At 35.7% G+C, this 15,443-nt stretch overlaps 1 protein-coding gene and 1 non-coding gene across 2 annotated transcripts; both read right to left on the reverse strand.

The window, feature by feature from the left end:
- Positions 1 to 321: 321 nt before the first annotated feature.
- LOC124912562 (pyruvate kinase 1, cytosolic-like) lies at positions 322 to 2,483 on the reverse strand. Its single transcript, XM_047453204.1, has 8 exons — positions 2,295 to 2,483; positions 2,191 to 2,230; positions 1,977 to 2,092; positions 1,358 to 1,513; positions 1,218 to 1,289; positions 1,075 to 1,164; positions 739 to 798; positions 322 to 369 (listed from the first exon to the last, which is right to left on the reverse strand). The coding sequence occupies exons 1-8, from the start codon at positions 2,481 to 2,483 to the stop codon at positions 322 to 324; spliced, it is 771 nt and encodes a 256-aa protein (XP_047309160.1).
- Positions 2,484 to 14,936: 12,453 nt separating this feature from the next.
- On the reverse strand, positions 14,937 to 15,041 carry LOC124923132. The gene has a single exon (XR_007098146.1). It is a non-coding gene; the product is annotated as a small nucleolar RNA Z279/snoR105/snoR108 (small nucleolar RNA).
- Between the last annotated feature and the right edge of the window lie 402 nt (positions 15,042 to 15,443).

The raw sequence follows: 15,443 nt of genomic DNA on the forward strand, positions 1-15,443 counted from the left end.
AAATATACAATACCTAAAACATCATTGAAAATTTTTCTCTATCAGTAATCAAGTTCTGTAATTCTGAAGAGATATCTTGGATCATGATTTATGATAATAATAATAATAATCACCATTAGCAATTTAGCATAGCACAATTTCTTAGTCTTAGACTCTTAGCAAACAAAGCCAAGAATCATTAAAAGAAGATGAAATAAAAGCATAATCGATAGATAGATTGATCTATAAGCAGCATCCAAAGATTTAAGCAACAACCTGACCACAATCTATCTATCTCAACAATTATAACAGCCTTCGAAGTCCTACCAGGCTACCACCAGACTATCCAACTATCTCAATCGCCTTCACAACATCCATTCCATCAACAACCTGTCCAAACACAACATGCTTTCCATCCGTCAAGCCACTCAAGTCTTCGCCGTACACAGGAAGAACTGCGATTCATTCGTCCCCGGTCCTGAGTTCGCCGTTGACAGAACACATGGACAGGTATGAAAAGAGTCTTCATTGCTTAGGCATCTTCACAATGGAAACTTGGAGAGAGGTGTATCTAGGAACACATAGAGCCTATTTAAAAACTCGTATTTTTCCACATTCACGATCTAATTAAAAATGGCAAAGTTAAAAGAAAATTTTATTTTTAGTTTGGTATTAGATATTTTGGATAGTGATTTTCAGATTCTAGTAGGATTTTTGTTGCTTCATTTAATATACAAATTATTTTTTAACACGAGTCACCACTGCGGTCTTTCCAGCCATGTTACACATGTAAAGAGCAGCCTTTTGAAACAGGAATGCCTTTGAAGCCATAAGCAAAAAATAACAGATTTAGATTCTTGGTTATTCCTATTCTTATTCCAAATTATTTTTTGCATCATGAATCAGCTTACATTTTTAGATAATCTATAAATCATAACAAATGTAGATTCTTAAATTCTTGGTTATTCCTATTCTTATTCCAAAATATTGCAAAGCATGACATATCATGAAGTAAAATATAGAAACTGTGTAAAGTATCATAAATGAGTCATGAAATCAAAATCAAAGTAAAACTCCAAAACATGAACTGCAAACCTTTTCAGGTGGGAGTTCTACTCCAAGATTGCAACGAGAAAGAATAATTCCATCTGCCTCTTTTAGGATCTCATCAAAATGGGTTAAGCCCTAAAGGGAGAAAATTTGTTTTATACATAAAGATATGCTGCAAGGACATTCACCTCAACATTCTCAATTTTTGCAAATATTTGAGTTTGAGAAAGATCACCTAGCTTTGCTAGGAAATCACGAGCCTTTTAGAAGATTAAAGATTATACCAATAGCATGAAGAAAGAAAGTAAAGTTGAAATTACTTCCTTACTTCATGAACATCCTCTGCATGTCGAGTGTATGATAGCGAGATAAAGTCAATCTTGTTCTTCACCTCCCATGTACTAATGACCTGAGATGACGCTGAACCTCCAGTAAATGACAAAATCGATTGTGTTTCCGGCAATAAAAATTGAAACATCCAACGCTATGATTGGAAATCTAAAGAAACTAGAATTGAACACCACAATAACACATAAATAGCATAGCAAGATCCCCTTCTTCTTCCCCTTCATCACTTTATCCTAAGATATTGCAGGCTAAATATAGGAACTATTTAGGATAAATATTGAATTTAACAATATCTAGATTCTTTCATTCTAAAATATCAATTAAAAGTCTCTTATATGTCAATAAAAACTAGCTATTAGTCAATCAAAAGTGATTCTAACTCATAACCAAACAAGTCCATGCTATATGCTAGTAACTATTCAATTAGCAAAAAAATATATGTACAAAAAGTTTAACATCCTCGATTATTAGGTTTGATAACAAGACTCCTATCTCAAGTTCATAAATCTAAAAACTGCGTCAATGTTGAAGTTTAATGATAAACTAAAACTGCGTCGACATTGAAGTTTAATGATAAACAAAAGGGGTTAAAGGAATACACCGGAATAGAAGGAAAGCAATGAGCAAGAGGAAGCTGCAGCTAACCCACACCATTCAATTTGTAGGTGGTCAACAAATACATGTATAAAATGACCAGAAGTAGATTTTTCACTGCCTGTAAACAAAAAAAAACTAATATTGCTAGACATGGATATGATCAAGGGATAGAGAAACTACCTCTAGCCAAACATAAGTAGATTTTTCACTGCATGCCTGTAAACAAAGATGGTGTCTCCTCTTCCTTCTTCATTGACTGTAAAAACACAACCAACGCTGATTAACCCCTACATCACTCCAGAACAATGTTCCTCCTCAACCTTTGCCAATCCAGGGAAGTTGATGGGTAGCAACTCAGAAGAAGAAGACGTCTCTTGACCTTTATCAGGAGTGAGAACAACTTTAATTAGCATCCTCCTCCTGAAGAGAAATTGACTTCGACAACCTGCAATTCTGCATCGACTGTATCTAAGATAATAACCTGAAATAGACACAGCAAGCAAACGCATGACTATACCATTAGAATCATCATTGCAAGCAATCAGATTGAAAACAGGCACCACCACATTATACAAACTTAAATAATATGCACATTTGGAGCTCTAATTTTCAGAAGAAGTCCTCAAGTTTTCCAATGTCTCTTGGTGATACTCAGCATCTCCCCACTGCAGGGATTCAAGAAAAACAAAAATCTTCATGTTAAACAACCCCTAAACTATATAACCTAATTCTATATTAACTAACCTGTCAACACAAACATGTCACCAACTTATTGTCTAATTCTAACTTCTTTGCACCTGTTATCAATTGTGAACCGTATTTCACAATTTCTTTTTCCAAGCTGGAGCCTTCTGGTTCTGGTTGTCTATAGAATGGTTCAGCCTTGGATGGAATAGCAGCAGCAACAACAACAACAGAAGATTGATCAACCTCCATATCTATATTCTTTTGCCCTTTTGTTTTATTAGTGGGTACAACACTCCTCTCCAGGTTAGGAGAACCCAAGTTAGCTTTGGCATCAACATTCTTCTCTTTCCTCAAAACCTTGGCGCTATAACTTCCGTTAGATTCAGTTTCCCATATCTTTTTGTTGGAATTAAACTAATTCCATTAATTAAATGGAAATGACATTTGGGCTAATGAAATTCACACCAAATTTAAATGTGAATTAAGTGTGAAATTAATCCAAATGAAATTCACACCAAATTCAAATGTGAATTAAAGTGAAATTAATCCAAATGAAATTCACATAAAATTCAAATGTGAATTAAAGTGAAATTAATCCAAATGAAATTCACATAAAATTCAAATGTGAATTAAAGTGAAATTAATCCAAATGAAATTCACATGAAATTCAAATGTGAATTAAGGTGAAATTTCATCCAAATGAAATTCACATCAAATTCATTGTGAATTAAATTTGTTAATTGTTACAATTAACATAAATGTCTTGAATGAGGCAATTAACAAATGATGTTAATTGCCATTGTAACTACAAAATATTTATTGTAGGATGTAACTTGCAAAGATAATGAAAAGGCAAGCAACGATAACCGTTGGATGAATGGATGATGGATTAGTGACCGTTGGATTAAAGAATTGATTATGAGTTTAATTTTCAACTATAAATATCCCTTCACATTGTATTCTTCTCCACACATTATCTTATCACTTCTCTCTCTAGAATTCTAAAGTCTTTTCTTGTTCTTGTGAGTGTTCTTGTGAGCGTTCTTCGAGTTTCTTGACTCGATCATTTCTGTGCGAAACCCGGTGATTGTGATTCAGGTACTTTTGTTTAGTTCGCTGTTGCAGTGGTTTTCTGTGCTAAATCATTGCAGGTTCCGTTGTACCCTGGGAAGCAGCCACCGACGAAACTCTCCAGCACAAACGGGAGACGGTGAAACTGTTTTAAGGGAACTGTGATTTCACAGGCCTCGGAGCAAACGAGAAGATTTTTTCTTCATTTCTTAAATAATCTGTTGTATTGTTTTATTATCATTTTATTATTTTCATATATCATTTACGTGTAATTTTTATGAGATAAGACAGTCAACAATCTTAAAACAGTCAGCAAATATTACTTATCTCAGATTCTTACACGTTTCTGGTTTTGTGATTCAGAATGACTACCGAAACACCTGCTTCTAACATGAGGATGCCAGTTCCAGCTAACCATCTAGATAAGCCAGAAAAGTTTGATGGATCAAACTTTAAGAGATGGCAACAAAAGATGTTCTTCTACCTCACGACCCTAAGTCTTGCGCGATTCCTCACGGAGGATCCTCCCACTCCCAAAATCGATGAGCCAAACGTGGCTTCATCGTCGGATGCAAACGTGCATCCGAAAGTTGATGTGCAAGCGGCTTCGGCCATTGATGCTTGGCACCATTCAGATTTCTTATGCAGAAATTACGTGCTGAATGGCTTATCAGATTCATTGTACAATGTGTACAGTGAAAAGAATACGGCCAAAGAACTATGGCAATCTCTTGAACGTAAGTACAAAACAGAAGATGCGGGTGCAAAAAAGTTTATGGTCGGTCGATTTTTGGACTACAAAATGGTAGATTCAAGACCGGTCATTAAACAAGTTCAAGAGATCCAAGTTATTTTGCACGAAATTCATGCTGAGGGCATGAGTTTGGGAGAAACTTTCCAAGTGGCTGCTATTATTGAGAAGTTGCCACCGTCTTGAACGATTTCAAGAACTACCTTAAGCACAAGCGAAAGGAGATGAACGTAGAAGAATTGGTGATTCGTCTACGCATTGAAGAGGAAAATAAAAGCGCCTCAAAAAAATACTTTAGTCAACATGTGGCTAAAGCAAATGTGGTTGAGCATGGTAAAGACAAGAAGAAACACAATTCTTTTGTCAAAAACCGGAGCCTTAATCCTAAAGGAGGAATCTGTTACGAGAGGATTTTAGGGTTAGGGTTTCTAACTCTTAATAAGTCGACGGATTGTTAACGAAGTCGGCAGGTTCGGTAATTTCGGTAATTTCGTTGTTAATAAGCTGTATTCACACAGCAGGTCTTTTAGTTTGGAATAAGTTGTTACACAGCATATGAAAAGTCTTGTAGCAGTTGAGTAACTGCATTAGTTATAACAGAAGGGTAGTAACAGCTGGTCTTGCCAGCTGGCAAAGGCAGTTAGAGAGTCCTGTAAAGGGGTGAATGATTCTGTCTTAAATACTTGCTAAACTGGATTCGAAACCACGACTGATGAATTGACTCTTCAGGTAATCCTGATTAACTCTTCCTATTCCCATTCTACATCTCGTCTAATCTCTCTTCTAATTCAATCTCTTCTTCCTATCAATTGCAGATCTGCAATTATTCTCATTCTCTACTCTCTAATCTCTCATCTTATTGACACATCTTATCGGCAGTTACTAAGGTACTGTCAAACCTAGATTTTATATTGTATACGTATAGTTCTCATAATATCATTGGTATCAGAGCAACTTTCTTGGCATTATGGTGGAAACGCGAATGGAAGGAGAACTGAATGAGATACGTAGCCGTAGCCAGGCGCAGGAAGAACGCTTACAAGCGCAAGAAAATCGTTTCGATCGGATGGAGGCAATGATGACTTCAATGAACGATGCACTTATACGGCTAACTCCAGCATCCAGTAGCAATAATCCAGATCCGAGAGGTGAAGGTGGAGGTGAATACGGAGGTGGACGCCAACCTGATCGCAGACGTGGTGAAGAAAGAAGATATCGAGGTGAACATCCTGAAGATAGAGAACCACGTGATTATATGTATCAACCACCGACGAGACTATCAAAAATGGATTTCCCGAAATTTAATGGCGAGGAGGTAGATGATTGGATATATGAAGTGGAAATGTTCTTTCAGGTGGATCACACATTGGAAGAATCAAAATTAGAATATGCTTGTGCACACTTAAAAGGAAGAGCCCGATGTTGGTTCAGTTCTCATCTACAACACAGGTTACCGGGAAGAGCTATGACTTGGCAGGAGTTAAAGGCGCTGGTACTAAAAGAGTTTGGTCCGAGTGAATTTGATGATCCGTTAGACGAATGGAAAGATCTTAAACAGTCAGCTTCGGTTAAGGAATTTGGTAAGAATTACTTGGACGTCATCTACAAGTTACCACACCTTACGGAAGAGTACTCGATTAAAGGTTATTTAAACGGATTGAAAGAGGAGATTGCAAATCCAATCAGAATTCAAAAACCGGGATCATTATCGGAGGCTATGGGAATGGCTAAACTGCAAGAGAGAACAAATATTAAATTGCAAGAGGCAGTGTGTGATTCATTGGTACGCCGGGGCTATCTAGCAAATAAAGGGAGTCCTCTACTGCCCAATCCTAAGCAACTTGTATTTGGCAGTAGAAGCAACTACTTGGGAGGCTATAATCGATCAGGTACGAGTACTTCTATTAGTGCTGTTAATGAGGGAGCATTGTCGAAACCAGCAGTCACTAATCAGAGTTCTCGAAGGGTTAATATCGACCAGAAAACTTTGGATGAACGAAGAAAGAAGAATCAATGTTTCTATTGTGAAGAAAGGTGGGAATATGGGCATAGATGTAAGTCTGGGCCTGTAGTTATGAGTATTGAAGTGATGGAAGCTGAAAGTCAAGTGGATGATATTGACGGAACAGAAACAGAAGAAATAACAGTAGAGGCATTGGCAGTGAGCCTCGAAGGAGCTACCACATTTGAGACAATGAAGATCAAAGGCAATGTGGGTAAGAACACTGTATATGTGTTGGTGGATTCAGGCAGCACACATAATTTTGTGAATCCTAGGGCAATTCGAGGTACTGAGTTTGTCACATCTCCTACAAGACCGTTAACTGTAACAGTGGCGAACGGGCATCAGTTAATAACCAGCAGTGAATGCAGGGGTTTGAAATGGTCTTCCCAGGGTGAGGATTTTGTTGTTAATGCAAGACTGATGTCCATACCAAAATATGATATCATTTTGGGGATCGAATGGCTGTCAACCTTGGGTAATCTAAATTGGGATTTTAATGGATTGGTAATGTCCTTTCAACAATCAGGAAGAATGGTGAATTTACACGGTCATACTACCAAGGAAGTGGAAATGTTAGAAGGCCGAACCTTGGGAACTACAATCAGAAAGGGAGCAAAGGTGGCTATGTTGAGTATCATACATCAAGAAGATAATAATACAGAATTGTTTTCATTCCTGGCTTCATTACCCGAGACGGATATAGAGAATCAGATAAGAGATCTTCTTTATGAGTTTAACGATTTGTTCCAAGAGCCAACCGGTTTACCTCCTAATAGAAGCTATGATCACCAAATTTGTTTGAAAGAGGGAGCGCAGACTGTCAGTTTGAGACCTTATGTTGGATCTTGCTTTTTATGGTATAAAACATGGATGAGATGCAACTACTTATTATGGTTTGAAGAACCACCAGATGCAGAGTTTTGCAATTGTTCTTATGCCTTACAATTGGGAGATATTTTGAAACAATTTGTGTGGTTTGAAGAGCCACCAGATACTTGGGAGTGTCAATTAAACCTTCATTTATTATCTACAGGGGAGAATGAATCTTGGTTGGAACATGAATTTCCAAAACTTTGGTTTGTTGGAAATAAGTTGGCTTCTTCTTTTAATTGTGTTGTTCGTCGAACAAATATTGAAGGGGAGGCTAATGTTACGAGGGGAAATGCAGTAGCCAATCCTCATATTCCTATCCTACAAGAGGACAGCCTTGTGGAACCAGTGGCAATTCTAGATGAGAGAATTGTTTGGAAGGATGGAGTCAGTATGGGACAATTCCTGATCAGGTGGTCTAACGCTTCAGATGATGATGCTAGCGGGGAGGAAGAGTCATGGTTGATGACAAAGTATCCTCAATTTGTGTTGACGGTGGGAGACACAGCTTCTTTCAATCAACTTGTTCGTGGGCGAACAAGTGTTGATGGGGAGGCTAATGTTACGAGAGGATTTTAGGGTTAGGGTTTCTAACTCTTAATAAGTCGACGGATTGTTAACGAAGTCGGCAGGTTCGGTAATTTCGGTAATTTCGTTGTTAATAAGCTGTATTCACACAGCAGGTCTTTTAGTTTGGAATAAGTTGTTACACAGCATATGAAAGGTCTTGTAGCAGTTGAGTAACTGCATTAGTTATAACAGAAGGGTAGTAACAGCTGGTCTTGCCAGCTGGCAAAGGCAGTTAGAGAGTCCTGTAAAGGGGTGAATGATTCTGTCTTAAATACTTGCTAAACTGGATTCGAAACCACGACTGATGAATTGACTCTTCAGGTAATCCTGATTAACTCTTCCTATTCCCATTCTACATCTCGTCTAATCTCTCTTCTAATTCAATCTCTTCTTCCTATCAATTGCAGATCTGCAATTATTCTCATTCTCTACTCTCTAATCTCTCATCTTATTGACACATCTTATCGGCAGTTACTAAGGTACTGTCAAACCTAGATTTTATATTGTATACGTATAGTTCTCATAATATCAGAATCTCTAAGAAGTTCACTGGCAAGTGTTTCAATTGCAATGGCATGGGCCATAGATCTTCCGAGTGCAAGAAGCCGAGAAGAGTTCGAGAGGCTAACTTGACTCAAGGATTATCGGACATGGATCTATGTGCGATGATATCTGAGGTTAACTTGGTGGGGTCTAATCCACGAGAGTGGTGGGTTGACACAGGAGCTACAAGACATGTTTGCTCCAACAAAGATGTATTTTCAAGCCTCGAAGAAGTGAAGAATGGTGAAAAGCTGTTCATGGGGAATTCTGCCACTTCTGACATACAAGGTGAAGGAAAAGTGGTGTTAAGGTTGTCTTCAGGGAAAGATTTAACATTGACTAATGTGTTGTATGTTCCGGAGATTCGGAAAAATTTGATATCCGGATCTCTTCTAAGTAAGCATGGTTTTAGAATTGTGATTGAGTCGGATAAAATTATTTTATCCAAAGGTGGAATGTTTGTAGGTAGAGGTTATGCTACTGATGGGCTTTTTAAGCTAAATGTAATGGCAGTTAAGCCAAGTATGAATGAAAAGAATAAGTCTTCTATTTATTTGTTGGAGTCTTCCATTTTATGGCATGGTAGACTAGGTCATATTAATTATGATTCGATGCATCGATTAATAAAATTGAATAGTATACCTACATTCGAAATTAATGAGAAACACAAGTGTGAAATTTGTGTTGAAGCGAAATTGACGAGATCATCCTTTCGAAACGTTGAAAGAAGTAATAGACCGCTTGATTTAATTCATACAGATGTGTGTGATTTAAAAGGAACACCAACACGTGGTGGAGGAAAATATTTCATTACTTTTATTGATGATAACACAAAATTTTGTTATGTGTATATTCTTAAAAGTAAAGATGAAGCCATAGAAAAATTCACTCTTTATAAAAATGAGGTTGAAAACCAACTTGGTAAAAAGATCAAGGTGTTAAGAAGTGATAGAGGAGGTGAATATGAATCTCCTTTTGCCGAGCTATGTGCTCAACATGGTATAATCCATGAGACGACAGCACCTTATTCTCCTCAGCAAAATGGTACGGCTGAGAGAAAAAATAGAACATTAAAAGAAATGATGAATTCACTTCTATTAAGTTCTGGTCTACCACATAACATGTGGGGAGAAGCTATTTTGACAGCTAATTACCTTTTAAATAAGGTTCCACGAAAGAAGCTAGATAAGAGTCCATATGAATTATGGCATGAAAGAAAACCATCATATGAATACTTACGAATGTGGGGGTGTCTAGCTAAGGTAGCCGTACCATTACCTAAAAAGGTGAAAGTTGGACCAAAAACTGTTGATTGTATATTTATTGGATATGCACATAACAGTAGTGCTTATCGTTTTCTTGTATTTAAATCGGACATTCCGGATATTCATAAGAATACGATAATGGAATCGAGAAATGCATCGTTCTTTGAACATGTACTTCCATATAAGTCTAATGAAGAACAACGTTCTCCAAAAGGATTTCTTGAACTAGATGAACAAGAAAAGGAGAATGAAGTTGAGGTTGAACTTAGACGAAGTAAACGAGCTAGAACCGAAAAATCATTTGGTCCAGATTTTATTACTTTCATGATGGAAAGTGAACCTCAAACGTATAATGAGGCAATTAACTCGTCTGAAGGGCCTCAATGGAAAGAGGCAATTAATAGTGAGATAGAATCTATCTTGCAAAACCATACATGGGAACTAGTGGATCTTCCTCCGGGAAATAAACCACTAGGTTGCCGATGGATTTTCAAAAGGAAAATGAAAGCTGATGGATCAATTGATAAATATAAGGCAAGACTGGTGGTAAAAGGATATCGCCAACGAGAAGGTCTTGATTATTTTGATACATATTCTCCAGTTACGAGAATAACTTCTATTCGATTAATTCTTGCGATTGCTTCTTTGCGCAATCTAGAAGTTCATCAAATGGACGTAAAAACAGCTTTCTTAAATGGAGACTTGGAAGAAGAAATTTACATAGATCAACCTCAAGGGTTTTCTTCTCAAGGGCAAGAAAATAAAGTTTGTAAATTAGTTAAGTCATTGTATGGCTTAAAACAAGCTCCAAAACAATGGCATGAGAAATTTGATCATGCTATGATCTCAAGTGGATTTAAGATCAATGAATGTGATAAATGTATTTATATTAAAGACACAAAAAATGGTTACGTCATATTATGTCTTTATGTAGATGACATACTTATCATTGGAAGTGATGATAAAATGGTTAAATCCACTAAAGATATGTTAAATTCAAAATTTGACATGAAAGATATGGGATTGGCTGATGTGATTCTTGGAATCAAAGTGATTAGAACATCGGAAGGGATAGTTCTAAGTCAGTCACATTATGTGGATAAAATCCTCGAAAAATTTAACAATGATGATTCTGCATTGGCTAAGACTCCGATAGATACGAGTCAACATCTATCTAAAAATCGCGGAGAGAGTGTATCTCAATTAGAATATTCTCGAATAATTGGGAGTCTAATGTACTTAATGAGTTGTACAAGACCAGATATAGCCTATGCAGTAAGCAAACTAAGTAGATACACGAGTAATCCGGGTAATAATCATTGGAAAGCCATTGTACGATTACTTAGGTATTTAAGAAATACTCGTGATTATGGTCTGCACTACACGAGACATCCTGCTGTTATCGAAGGGTACACTGATGCTAATTGGATTTCAGATATGAAAGACTCTAAGTCAACAAGTGGATATGTATTTACACTTGGAGGTGCTGCTATATCTTGGAAATCTTCTAAACAAACTGTTATTGCAAGATCCACGATGGAATCTGAATTTATAGCTCTTGACAAATGTGGTGAAGAAGCTGAATGGCTACGTCTATTCTTAGAAGATATTCCAATATGGTCTAAGCCCGTACCAGCAATTTCTATTCATTGTGATAGTCAATCTGCGATTGGACGAGCTAAGAGTCATATGTATAATGGTAAGTCTAGACATATACGTCGTAGACATAATACCATTAGACAATTACTCTCTACTGGAATTATCTCAATTGATTACGTAAAATCAAAAGATAATATTGCGGATCCGCTAACCAAAGGGTTAAATAGAGAGTTGGTGTTAAAGTCCTCACAAGGAATGGGACTTAAGCCTACAATAAGTTAGTATGAAGGGAAACCCAACCTATGATGACTGGAGATCCCAAGAACTAGGTTCAATGGGACAACCTAATTGTACTAAACTTGGTAGATTGCTATGGGTAAAAATCCTACGATAAAATAGCATTTCGGGAAAGGATAAGCACACAGGTTTTTAATGATTCTTTATGAATAAAGAGATCACCTATGTGAGAGAGAAGTGGGGCCGCTTCGAAAGAATTGCACGGCTCAATTCTAGACCCTCTCACTGAACCAGGCGAGTGTTCATGGCCAAAACGAACACAATCATGAGAACTGACATGTATCAGGAAGAATTTTATGTGAAAGTGTGTAATCGTTTACACAAAAGGCAGAATAGTTCAAGGACATCGAGTCTACTAATCGGCTAGTAAAGTTATATACTTTCATAAGGGAAGGTTCAAAGGGTTACACCTACCTATCCTATGTAAAATTCAACTGTTGAACCTTTCACCGGGTTAATCTTTCAATTTCCATTAATGTGGGGGATTGTTGGAATTAAACTAATTCCATTAGTTAAATGGAAATGACATTTGGGCTAATGAAATTCACACCAAATTCAAATGTGAATTAAGTGTGAAATTAATCCAAATGAAATTCACACCAAATTCAAATGTGAATTAAAGTGAAATTAATCCAAATGAAATTCACATGAAATTCAAATGTGAATTAAAGTGAAATTAATTCAAATGAAATTCACATAAAATTCAAATGTGAATTAAAGTGAAATTAATCCAAATGAAATTCACATGAAATTCAAATGTGAATTAAGGTGAAATTTCATCCAAATGAAATTCACATCAAATTCATTGTGAATTAAATTTGTTAATTGTTACAATTAACATAAATGTCTTGAATGAGGCAATTAACAAATGATGTTAATTGCCATTGTAACTACAAAATATTTATTGTAGGATGTAACTTGCAAAGATAATGAAAAGGCAAGCAACGATAACCGTTGGATGAATGGATGATGGATTAGTGACCGTTGGATTAAAGAATTGATTATGAGTTTAATTTTCAACTATAAATATCCCTTCACATTGTATTCTTCTCCACACATTATCTTATCACTTCTCTCTAGAATTCTAAAGTCTTTTCTTGTTCTTGTGAGTATTCTTGTGAGTGTTCTTGTGAGCGTTCTTCGAGTTTCTTGACTCGATCATTTCTGTGCGAAACCCGGTGATTGTGATTCAGGTACTTTTGTTTAGTTCGCTGTTGCAGTGGTTTTCTGTGCTAAATCATTGCAGGTTCCGTTGTACCCTGGGAAGCAGCCACCGACGAAACTCTCCAGCACAAACGGGAGACGGTGAAACTGTTTTAAGGGAACTGTGATTTCACAGGCCTCGGAGCAAACGAGAAGATTTTTTCTTCATTTCTTAAATAATCTGTTGTATTGTTTTATTATCATTGTATTATTTTCATATATCATTTACGTGTAATTTTTATGAGATAAGACAGTCAACACTTTTTAGACAAATCGTAACAATGATGATGATAGAACTTTCTTCTCAAAAGCTCAAGACCAGACTTGTTATGATTTATCTAAGAAGATATGGGGGAACTGAAGCGTCTTTGGATTCGTCAAGAAAAATACCATGAAGAGGCTCTGGGTAGCACTAGCATCTACATCAAGTGACTTGCTCACATATTGTGTTTGTTTCCATGATCAAAGTTGAAAGAGTAGGGAAGGAGGAAAAGAACAACCATAAATTCTCTTATATTAGATCTTCAACAAATCATTTTTTTTCCACAAGGACTCAAGACTTTCTGTGATCACGGAGTGATTGCTCAAGCCACACATCTTATAGGCTTGAAATGCAGAACCACCTTATCTACTCCAATTTTCTTTTTCTGAAAACATCACCAAGTAATTCTCCTAATTTAATTGAACTGATCATAGAATTCCCATTACGGGGATTTAACTTACCCATTTTGACAAAAAGATGGAGCTAGATAATGCTAACCCAACTACTTAAGTTACAATTTTTTCACAGCATTTCTATCCAATATTTGCTTCAAAGAAGTAACTTTTCTACTAGTAAAAAGGTGTATGTGTAGCGTATACACTATATTTTAAAACAGGATATCTGCTGATGAGACTACATATACCATGATTCATTCTAATTTTGTGATTTCTGTAGTCCAGAATCTGGTGTGTTGTTTTTTATAAATATCCTTGTCTCTCAGACACCTTAGCCTAAGAATGAATCCTATTTTGCCAGTTCAGGTTCATGAAGTTCTAAGGTTGCTTCATGTACTTCTCCCTGCCTTAGGGAGGAATCAAAATGTTCAAATAAATCTGGACAAGCAAGCATTTTTGAATGAGCGACCTGTTCTTTTCCAAAAGTTCGGTAAAGATCTTTTGCCTATCCTAATCCATGTTGGTTATAAAATAGTCTCAAAATAGTTTCTTCAGATTTTTTTCTTTTTCGATGGCTTTATAATATTTGTTTCTACTTTGTCCTGGAGCAGGTGGTTAATTCTGGTGCCAATTTATCTGTTTGTTGTGGCAGTCTACATGTTATCAATAAATTTGTTTATTTCAGCAAACCTGAAATGCTGCTTGAACTTGAACTGTAAGGCACTCTCACATTTCAAGGTTGAAAATGAAAAATGTTAAATTGGCTTCTTTTAAGAATATGTTTGCGGATACAATGGGACTTTTGTTGGATTAAAATAAGATTTTGATAACTTTTCCAGCCGTAGAGAAAGATTAATTGCAATTAAAAAAAATACAATTCACTGAATTTGACTTGTTGATTTGTCTATATCAAATATAGCTGAAAAAAAGAAGGAAATTTCTTAAATTGTGCTTATGATTAGTTTAAATAGTTAGTTAGTTTTATTAAATACAAATTATTGTGAAACTTATATAGAAGGAGTTGTGTAATTGTTTGGACAACCGCTTAAATAACAAATTTATTTTTACATTTATTTTTTCAAGAATTAAAAAGATCAAAAGTTTTAATTATTAATAAAAAATTGAAAAACTCTTATAAGAAAGGACTTTAAAGATACATGATAAATATAACAATAAAACAACACCAATGATTGAACAATGAAAAATGTATTGATGTTGATGAAATAGTTGGTCACATATAAAAGAATGTTTTTCATGAATACTCATTAAGAATTTAAAATATATTAATAGATTAAATAAATTAATATTTCCAAAATTATAACAATTAAAAAAAATGCTTAACAAACTATATACCTCTAAATAAAATAAAACTACATTATTAGTAAAGTATCATTATTTTATAATAAAATATAATAATTTTAATAAAAAAAATAAACTTAAAATAGAGATCAGATGGTTATAAATTAGGGTGCCCAATTGTCGTAACCAGGCTTGAGCGGACACCCTTCACGCAAGTAAGTTGCGAGATTTTGACCACTCATCATATCTCTGTTGCTGCCTGAAGGATCATGTTTGAAATAATTAACAAAGCAGCATATTTATTCCCTCCTTAGTTTTCTTATACTTGTTCTCCTCTCCGATGTGGGACTTTTCTTCTGTTTTAATTTCAGGGACATATATAAGTTTTTATAGCTATTGAATTCGAGTTTGAAAACTGTCCATATCAAACAACGAAGCAAAGCTTAAAAGAAGAAACTTGGGTTCAGCTACCAATCAAAATGATTTTCACAATATTTAGGGTTGAAGCTCCTGTTATGCCTCTCGAAAGCAACCATTTTTTTTTACCACTTCCCTTTTCTTTGTATGCAATCCGAGTCCTAATTAATCTATCTGAATCAACTTGTTTGGTTGGGTGGTTTTATCATTAAAAGTTAAATTGGTTTGATCTTTT

This window comes from Impatiens glandulifera, chromosome 1 (genome assembly GCF_907164915.1).
Source record: "Impatiens glandulifera chromosome 1, dImpGla2.1, whole genome shotgun sequence".
Classification (NCBI taxonomy): domain Eukaryota; kingdom Viridiplantae; phylum Streptophyta; class Magnoliopsida; order Ericales; family Balsaminaceae; genus Impatiens; species Impatiens glandulifera.